This window comes from Eucyclogobius newberryi, unplaced genomic scaffold (assembly GCF_026437365.1).
Source record: "Eucyclogobius newberryi isolate DKJ021-1_F unplaced genomic scaffold, fEucNew1.0.hap1 SCAF_1, whole genome shotgun sequence".
Classification (NCBI taxonomy): domain Eukaryota; kingdom Metazoa; phylum Chordata; class Actinopteri; order Gobiiformes; family Gobiidae; genus Eucyclogobius; species Eucyclogobius newberryi.
In genome coordinates this window covers 25,616,306-25,625,904 of record NW_027315723.1, presented here as the reverse complement: position 1 = coordinate 25,625,904, position 9,599 = coordinate 25,616,306, and the positions used below count along the sequence as shown (strand labels likewise).

The following is a 9,599-nucleotide window of genomic DNA, read 5'->3' as shown; positions in this document are numbered from 1 at the left end:
CTGACAAATACACCATATTATCAAGTTATTATTAATAAGTGAATGTGTATGTGTTAATAGTATTGTGCGTCATTAGTGGAAGTTGAGGTGTATTTCAAGAATGTATTCCAATGTAATTACTTGGCACAACCTTGATAGATATTTGCAGGAAATGTCACCTCTGGGCAGGAGAGGTTCAACATTCCTGTCTAGTCTTTAGGGGAAGGGCTGGGGGTATAAAGACCCCAGCACTGATCCAAGGTGGGACCAAAAGACTCCAGTCAATCTTTAATTTCCACCAAAGCACAGATCATCATCATGAGTCGCAGCCCAGAGAGGATGTCTTCTTATCGCAGACAATTTGAGGGCACCCTGGCTTCAGGCTTAATTTACCAAGTGCGGGTGTCCAGTCCCTCGCCCAACCGTAGGGACCCTCGCCACAGATCTGCCAGCCACAGATCTGCCAGCCTCACAAAAAGGGCTACCTCCAGCAAGTCCAGAATGAGCAGGTAGGACAACTTTCATACTTTTATCTACCTTTTGAATACCTTCATTTTGTCACAGATTGTTTTCTCATTGTTAGCAGCACAAGTCTGGGAGCACTGTGCTATGGTATGTCAATGGGTTTTGGCTCCAAACTCGACCTGGATGCTGCTGCAGCTGAGAACCAAGCATTTATGCAAACCAGAACTAGTGAGAGAAAGGAAATGGTGGCCCTGAATGACCGCCTGGCTGTGTACATTGAAAAGGCAAGAGCATGGACAGAAAAGAAAGCCCAACAAAAAGGAGTGACATTTTAATGTTGGAACTTAATTTGTGTTTTTAAGGTGAGGACTCTTGAATCCCAAAACAAGCTCTTGGAAGCCGAGATTGAAGCCTTGAGGAACCGCTATGCCAGACCTTCAGGACTTAGGCAGCTGTATGAAACCCAGCTCAAAGATCTCAACAGAGAAGCAGAGCAGATGAGAGTCCAAAGGGTAACAAGTTGCTAGTGTGTTCTGTAATATATTAGTCGTGCATGTCATCTAAATTATAACTTGAATCATCGTGCATTGTTTGTATGTGTGTGCAGAGTCTGTCATTGGCAGCAAAAGAGGCAATGCTGGGCCAATTGGAAACGCTCAAGTCCAAATATAATGAGGCAGTGGAGGCCAGGAAGCAAACTGAGTTGGACATTGAGGCTTTACGTCCAGTGGGTTATGGTGCATAGTGAAATATTTTGTAAAATGCAATTGTTTTTAATACATTGTTTTTCTTTGTGTTGTAGGATGTGGACAGGGCAACCTCGGGAAGAATCGCTTTGGAGAAACAGCTGGAAAATCTGGAGCTGGAGTTGATGTTCCTGCAGAGAGTTCACAAAGAGGTAACATAAAGTATTTCAGTGCTTGCTCCTCTCTGTCAGTGACGGGAACAAAGTGTATGTGACTGACTCAGTAACTGGCATACATTCCATTCTGTCATTATAGCTTTGATAGGAGGGCAATTACCAGTGACAAAATTGTGACAAGGATTTCACAATGAATGCACAAAAATAGATTGGCTGTTGAAAGATGTTTGTATAAAATGTTAATGTTGATTTCAGGAAATAGAAGAGCTGATGCAGCAAATCTATACAAGTGTGGCTAAAGTTGATTTGACTTTTGGCCTCCCGGATCTCACCTCTCCCTTGAGAGACATACAGTCACAGTATGACAGCATCGCTGCAAAAAATCTGCAGGTGAGAAAAAAGATTAATTGGCTGTAAGAATGCACATTTTACAAAAAATAATGGTAATTTCTTGTAGGAGATGGACGTCTGGTATAGAAGCAAATTCCAAGATTTGAACAATGCATCCAACAAACATGTGAAAAGTGTGAGAAGTGTAAGGGAGGAAATTGCAAGTTACAAGAAGGATGTAAGTAAACTACATTAAAGTAAATTACATTCTCATGGTGTAATTAGATCTAAATGTGTGTTGCACATGTTGCAGCTCCTCAGCAAGGAACGTGAACTAGAATCCCTAAAGACAAAGAATGAGTTCCTTGAGGCTCAAATCCGTGATATGTCTCTGAAATACAAAAAGAAAGAGGAGGATCTTCAGGTAAGTGAAATAAATTGATCAGTAATTTAACAGCCAATGCTACAAAAAATCAGCCATGTGCTGCTTTCCAATAGGAGCGTATAGATTCCGTCAACGTGGATCTGAGAGTGACTAAGGAGAAGATTGCTCTACTGCTGCGAGAATATCAGGATCTTCTTAACCTCAAGATGTCGCTTGAAATTGAAATTACGACCTACAGGTAAAGTTATATTTATATAGTAAATGACCCACTCCTCCAAAAAAAAGATGCACAAAATGAAGATGAATAATTTGCTAGTGTTGAAAAATGTATTATATTCATTTTGACCTTTTTTTCCTCACAGGAAATTGATTGAGGGCGAGGACAGTCGTCTGAGCACCATGGTACGTAACTTATCCTTGAATGGAAAACTGCCGATCACTTTTGGATCAACATCTGCCAAATGTGCACCACCTGCAACGCCTTCAGACAAAGGAAGCTCAGATAAACCTGCAGTTAATGTGATTGAGAAAGTGCGCCATGTTGAAGTGTCCTCCTCAGACACTCAGACAGACCAAGCGATCGAGATGTCAGAGAGGAAGACTGTCTTGATCAGGTAGAGAATAACTTCAGTAGCAATAAGGGCTGGGTGGTTTTCCGTACCACGATAGCTTAACTGTTTTTGGTACCGCTTCCAATTTTAATCCTTAAGATAAATGAATAATGGTAATAAATTCTATTAAATATTAATTCTCCGAAGAAAAATCAAGTTTCATCATATATTTGTGGTGATACACAATAACCTTCTATAGTGCTCTTCTTAGACCCACCATGAATCAAAACTTGCTAACAAAAGAAAGTACTAGTTTACAACAATTGGTTATCAGTCTTACCTTAGAATCTTTCAGTAGTTACACTTTAACTGTACCAAGCCCTAGCAGCAGGCAGAATACCTGTCATCATTAACATGGTCTGTTTCTCCCAGAACAGTTAAGACCGATGAGGACACTATTGAAAGTGACACACAGGAGCGCACCATCCTTATTTCTGGAGCAGCAAACGACACAGATGAAGAATAATTACCAATAAAAAAGTTAAATAATTGGCCAAATCTGCCCCACAAAAATGTGAACCATCATGTACCAAATCATTGCTGTGTCTAATATCTCCTCTTACTGCTTAATCTAACATATTGCAAGTTTCTATCTTTTAATGCTCTATAACCTGTGTGAAAGTAATGTGTTTTACCTAATAAACTGCAAGAATCAAAATTGTGTAGTTATTATCCAGCATTTTTTTTATTCAAATCTGTTCATTAACATTGAAAAAGTGCATTTGAGACAACTGCCCCATGTAAACATTTGATTAGGTTCATAGAAAGTAAATCACAATAGCTCAAAAAAACACAGTCATAAGAAATTGTCATCATAAACATGATAATCGTACGAGATACAGGCAAAATGTGTTAATATTTTATCTTTTTATGCAGTTACCTTTGAAAATTTGCATGTTAGATCTTATACCATTAATAATTTGGCATATATATTAATAAGATAAGGCTTAGATTCAACATGATTGGTACAAATGCAATGAGAAAAGCACCAATTTGATTTTGTACTTCTAGTGCAATGGTTTTGGTTCTTCGCCCACTCCTCCAGCAAGACGGTAAACTGCCAAGCTGACTTCATGTGCAAGGGCATCAGCACTCACCTAAAAGCACATTGTTCCAGATTATTATTACTTAAATACAACTGCAGTTGCAAAAGTCATCTGACATTTACATTCAACATTAGGTACATTAGACACATGGCAAGAAAGAAAACAGATTATTCACATCAGATTTTGTCGACCAACTCTATAAATCCGCAAATGACAAATTAATTCTGACCCGAGTGTCGGCCTCAGCGTAGACCCGGACTACGTCTTCAGTGCCAGAGGGTCTGACAAAGGAGCGAGCCAGATTGTACTTCTTCACTAAGGCATCAATGGCGTCCTGTAAACCTGCTGGACTCACTGCACGCCTCTCTGCATCTGTAGTGTCAATCAGTCTCCGGTCTGCAACCTGCACAACAATGCACATGTTATTCATTGGTACTAAAGAATAAAACCAACACAGGACATCAAATACTATGGAACACACCGTGATACAACATGTACCGGTAATAGCATGTTAGTACATTGTTATAGGGTAAAAGAGTATTACAGGTGATGTCACAGTGCCTTGCGTTGTACTTTTAGTGATATGTAGAATTAAAACATTTGATTGTATAAAGATTCATTGATATTAAAAAGATGAATTGTTTTGATACCTTGACTTTTAGTTGCCTATTGGGTAGATCAGTGTAGATTGCATCCCACTGTTGGACTGTCATCCCTTTTATGGCTAATATGGCTTCAATCAGCAGCATGTCGGAGATGGCATCTCCAACAGTCTAGAAAAAGAACACACTATTTAACTGAGTGTAAATGGGTTGTCTAATTGGTTTGTGTGTTCCCATGTGTACCTGGTTGATGACATTGATAGTGTTCTGAAGCAGGAGTGCAGCTCTCTTCTTTTCATCATCACTGTTGGGATGGTCAATGAGTTGCTGGATTTTGTCTTCTACAGATTTACTGAAAAGCACCTGGACATACAGTGCATTTAAGAATTATAATATGTATATTGGACAATAGTAAGCGTACTTACCGTTCCATGGCCGTTTGCTTCAAAGTAAACTCCAATTTCAAACTCCTGTGCTACATGGTGAAGATGTTTGACCCCAGTTTTAGTGCACTTCACAGTTAACTATGGGTAAAATGAGATTTCTGTTAGTTGTGCAACTTCAAACCACAAACATGGACATTTATTTAAGTTAACTCACCTTCATAGTTTTTTCAAGGTACCTTGTTGAGCTTCCGTTAGCATAAGCAGTTTGCACTACTGCCATATTCAAATTCAAGTCGGCCTGCATATACACAAATCTCAGTTATGTTTCTGAAAATGTTTATTATTATTTAACACATGGTATAAGAGTATGTACTTGTGTGAGCAGTTCTTTTAGGAAAGTGCTGATAAGTGTAGCTATTTTGTCTCCGTCCAACAAGTGAAACTGTCCTTCAGAGTCACTGTAGTAGTAAACAATGCGGTCAGCATCGCCATCAAAAGAACAGCCGCGTTCTCCGGGTTTTATCTCAAAACCTTCAAAAACAGAAAAAAAAACTACATTTTAAGAGATGTTTACACAGAAGGTGTTCACATTTGATTTCAAATGAGTCCCACCTGTCGGAGCTTTCTGCTGTACTTTGACGTAATCTGCTCCACATTGATAGTTCAGCTTTCCGTTGCTGCCGTCGTTGTACAGTGAGATCTGCAGCTCTTTGGCCAAATGACGCTCCATCTCCCGAACTTTCAAAGCCCCAATTCCATTTGCACCATCCAAGGAAAGATGTTTCTGATCATCAGTGCAGTTTGATGCCTGACAGATTATATTAGTAACAGGAAATTAATTATTGGTTGACCAACAGGCCAATGATAGAACCTCTAATACTGACATTCTTGATGAGCTTTATGAATGCCTGACAAAGTTTATTGTAGTAGCCATCCAATGAAACTTCTCCGTACTGGCCTTGAGTGTTCTGGCAGCAGACCATATAGTGAAGCTGTGGCGTTGTTACCAAGCCATAGTCTTTATGGTTAACAAGAAACAAGTAATTATTAATAGTTTACAAAGTGCAAATTAATTTACGCAAAACAATCCAAGACTAACCTTTACTGAGACCTCCAAGAGAGGAGACTCCATCCAGGACGGTTTGTGACAGACTGCCACTGCTGCTTCTGCAAACAAACATTCAGACCAATTTATTTGCCTGAAATAGCAAAAGCAGGTGAACTAAAATGCTTTAAACACTGATAATGTATTTTATAATATAATATATCCATCCATCCATCCATTTTCTGCCGCTTATCCGGGGCAGGGTCGCGGGGGCAGCAGTCTGAGCAGGGACTCCCAGACTTCCTTCTCCCCAGACACTTCCTCTAACTCCTCTGGGGGGATCCCGAGGCGTTCCCAGGCCAGCCGAGAGACATAGTCTCTCCAGCGTGTCCTGGGTCTTCCCCGGGGCCTCTTCCCGGTGAGACATGCCTGAAACACCTCCCGCCTGAAAAGACGTTCCCAACAGATCCTCACAATGCGCTTGGGTCTGCCAAGTCTGTCCAGCTTCCTCCTCCGCCATCGGATCCAGCTCACCACCAGGTGGTGATCGGTTGACAACTCTGCCCCTCTCTTCACCCGAGTGTCCAAGACATGCGGCCGGAGGTCAGATGACATGCCACGACAACAAAGTCAATCATTGACCTCCGGCCTACGGTGTCCTGGTGCCATGTGCACTGATGAACACCCTTGTGCTTGAACATGGTGTTCGTTATGGACAATCCATGGACAAAAATGGCTAGCACAGAAGTCCAATAACTGAACACCGCTCGGGTTCAGATCGGGGAAGCCGTTCTTCCCGATCACCCCTCCCCAGGTGTCACTGTCATTGCCCACGTGGGCGTTGAAGTCTCCCAGTAGAACAACGGAGTCCCCGGTCGGTGCACTGTCCAGTACCCCCAGTACCAAGAAGGCCTGGTACTCTGCACTGCTGTTCGGCCCGTAGGCCGCCACAACAGTGAGAGACCTGTCCCCCACCCGAAGGCGGAGGGACGCGATCCTCTCGTTCACTGGGGTAAACTCCAACACGTGGAGGCTGAGCTGAGGGGCTATAAGCCCACACCAGCCCGCCGCCTCTCCCCGCGGGCAACACCAGAGAAGTGGAGCGTCCAGCCCCTCTCGAGGAGATGGGTTCCAGATATAATATATAATATATAATAAGATAAGATATTCCTTTATTGTCAACACAAAGTTCGTTGATGCAACGCAGGTAGATACAGAGGAAAAGGACAGAAAACTTATAGGAAGTTTAAAAAACACTCTTAATAGAAGAACTCTTATAAACAAAAACTCCTATAGACAGAACCTCTCATTTCTTAATAAGGAATGGAGGGGGAAAATAAAGATAAAAACAGCTAGCGTAAGACAAAATAATACTAATAATAATGGTAAACATTATTGACATTATTGCGTGTGAATACGACAGTATATTATAATATAATATAATATATAATAATCTATAATTTATACCTGGTGTCTCTGCCCACAAATACTTCTGCTTCATGGCTCATGTTTATTCCCTCCTTTGCTATTATGTCCTTCAAAGCTGTGAGTAAGTCTTCATTTTCAGCGTTGGCCAGTTGCGTAGCATAGCCCTCCCAAGTTGGAGTCACCATCTCTCCCATTGGGTCAACCAGCTTTACTCCATTATCCTCCTGAAACAGGAAAATACAAATAAAACAATAAGAAACAGAATCAATCAACCCGCAAGTTTGACGGCAAGTCAAACAGTGATTACTATTTTTCTAACTTCAACCACAGAGAAGAACACAAATAAGCTGACGGAGGCCCTATTTATGAAGGATATTAAAAATAATACAAAATATTTCAGTGTAACCACAGAAAGTTTAAGTTTTTTTTTATTGTGCCATTTAGACAAAATAATGGCAAAACCTTCAACCTATCAAATGTATTTTCCAGAGTCTGGTTATTCCAGATAACAATACAAATGTATAAATTAGTGGATAATAATTTATTCAATAAATTTACAGCAAAAAAGATCAATATAGAAATGACTCCGGGGCCTGACCTCTGGGTTGTGTGATGCTGTGACCATAACGCCGATGGTGGCTTTGGTTCTCTTGGAGCGCAGCGTGGCCAGCAGTCCCATCCGGAACATGATGTGGTCCAGCAGTTTGGCATTGGTCCTGAATCCAGCTGTGCCATACTGTAGAACCAACCCAGGAGGCTTTGGGTGCAGACTGGAGTGTTTGGTCACTTCAGGAAACTGGGCTGACACTGAAACAAATAAGAAAATGTTCAAAAATCAAAGCTACTTAAAAAGACAGATATGGCAATAATAACAGGCAACAAAATGCAGCTTACATATATTTTACCGTTTCTATATGAAAGGAAATAGTGTTTTGGACTACTATGAAAGATAAGCAGAAAAAAATGTTAAACTTTCTCATGCGTACTAAATAGATTGAGATTTACAGCATAATTATTTGCAAATACAAGCTAGGATCTTTCTTCTTCTACTTCTTATGTGGTTTCATGGCAGGTTAAAGTGTAAAGTGCACCCGACAGACCCTATTCTACCCCAGTTTCCCCTTCATCCACTGCCCTGAACAAATCCCTCCAGTACAATCCTCTCCAACTCCTCTCCGGTCACATCCACTACACCTAAAAATCGTTTTGCTGCATCCAACATCACCATGACCCGTTCAGATGTCTCTTGCACCTCCACAGAAATGCTCCCAATCACAACCGCTATAAAAGCTAGGAACCTCTGCTTCTCCATCAGCAGACATCGTGAATCAGGCTGTAGTTCAGTTTGCTTGCACTCCTGATCTCCGGCCCGATGCCCTCCAGAGCAATGAGGACATTTGGGGTCCACGTCTTCATTCACACACTGCCCAGCCACACACTCAGACCCTGTCCACACTCCTGACAGGAGAAGCACCTCAGGGAGCCTCTGGTGAAAGGTCTCACCCTGTAACAAACATGATCTAGAAACACTTTATCTGGCAAACCCCTCAAAGGTTATGCACAATGATAAACTCTCCTCTGGCTCTCCTCAGTCCGAGCACCACACCCCCCAGGGACACACTGAAAATCCTCCACGTCATTATCTACTGACACACCACTAATTACAACTTTATTCTGTGGTTTTCCTGTAAGCAGGAAACATCGGACACACACATTGTTAACAGATACATTCATTTTCAGAGCTTGATCTCGTAGTTACTCAGAAACACAATCCACTTTTACCCTGCCGAACTTTTCCTCAACAAACTTTCCAACAACATGTGGATCCTTAAATATGCCGTCGCACATCGTCACCATGCCAACTAGAAACGACCCTGTGCTCTGATTTGTGTGAGTCCCTCTCTTTAGTCCTTTCCTTTCTCACTCCTGTAGTTTCAGTTTGCATTTCACTTTCTGGATCTGCTGTGACTCCGCTGGACAGCTGCATGGTTCTCATACTTCCCTCGTGCCGTGGCACATCTACGCAGACCAATCACATAAGATCTAAAGCGCACTTAGATATAAAAGTTACTTACTGTTTGCATAGAATTACAAATGTAGCGTTAGCATCTGTACGACTTCCTGCTCCTCCGGTTTGGGTTGTGTACGTAAGCCTGTACGACGTGGCTCCGTTCTGTACGCAATGACGCAATGACGTAGGCACGCACTTCCTGTGCGTCACGAATATCCGCGGCCGCTCTTTCTGCAGGGTTTCCCCAAGAGGACCAAGATATAATATAATATAATATATTATATAATAGATCCATGATGGAGGCTCATCCAGTCCTGCAGAATCAATTAATTACGTCAGTTTGTTCATTTTGATCTAAACTATTGTTTCTAGATCGTCCATCCTATGAAATGTTTCAGAATGATGAGACGCAAACCCATCAACGAGATGGCAAAAACATTAGCTGTGGC

General features: G+C 41.6%; 2 protein-coding genes across 2 annotated transcripts; one reads left to right on the top strand and one right to left on the bottom strand.

Moving 5' to 3' along the window:
• The first annotated feature begins 232 nt into the window (after positions 1–232).
• ngs (notochord granular surface) lies at positions 233–3,252 on the top strand. Its single transcript, XM_072451400.1, has 11 exons — positions 233–488; positions 563–728; positions 807–956; positions 1,052–1,171; positions 1,247–1,342; positions 1,562–1,696; positions 1,764–1,874; positions 1,950–2,060; positions 2,135–2,259; positions 2,384–2,635; positions 3,005–3,252. Exons 1-11 carry the CDS (start codon positions 298–300, stop codon positions 3,096–3,098), a joined length of 1,551 nt encoding a protein of 516 aa, XP_072307501.1. The 5' UTR covers positions 233–297; the 3' UTR covers positions 3,099–3,252.
• A 46-nt stretch (positions 3,253–3,298) lies between these two features.
• Positions 3,299–9,302, bottom strand: pgm3 (phosphoglucomutase 3). Its single transcript, XM_072441199.1, has 13 exons — positions 9,215–9,302; positions 7,738–7,946; positions 7,179–7,363; positions 5,766–5,833; positions 5,551–5,684; positions 5,279–5,474; positions 5,040–5,197; positions 4,881–4,964; positions 4,706–4,804; positions 4,524–4,643; positions 4,329–4,451; positions 3,908–4,081; positions 3,299–3,729 (listed from the first exon to the last, which is right to left on the bottom strand). Coding segments are annotated over exons 1-13 (1,641 nt in total). The 5' UTR covers positions 9,216–9,302; the 3' UTR covers positions 3,299–3,639.
• Positions 9,303–9,599: the final 297 nt, after the last annotated feature.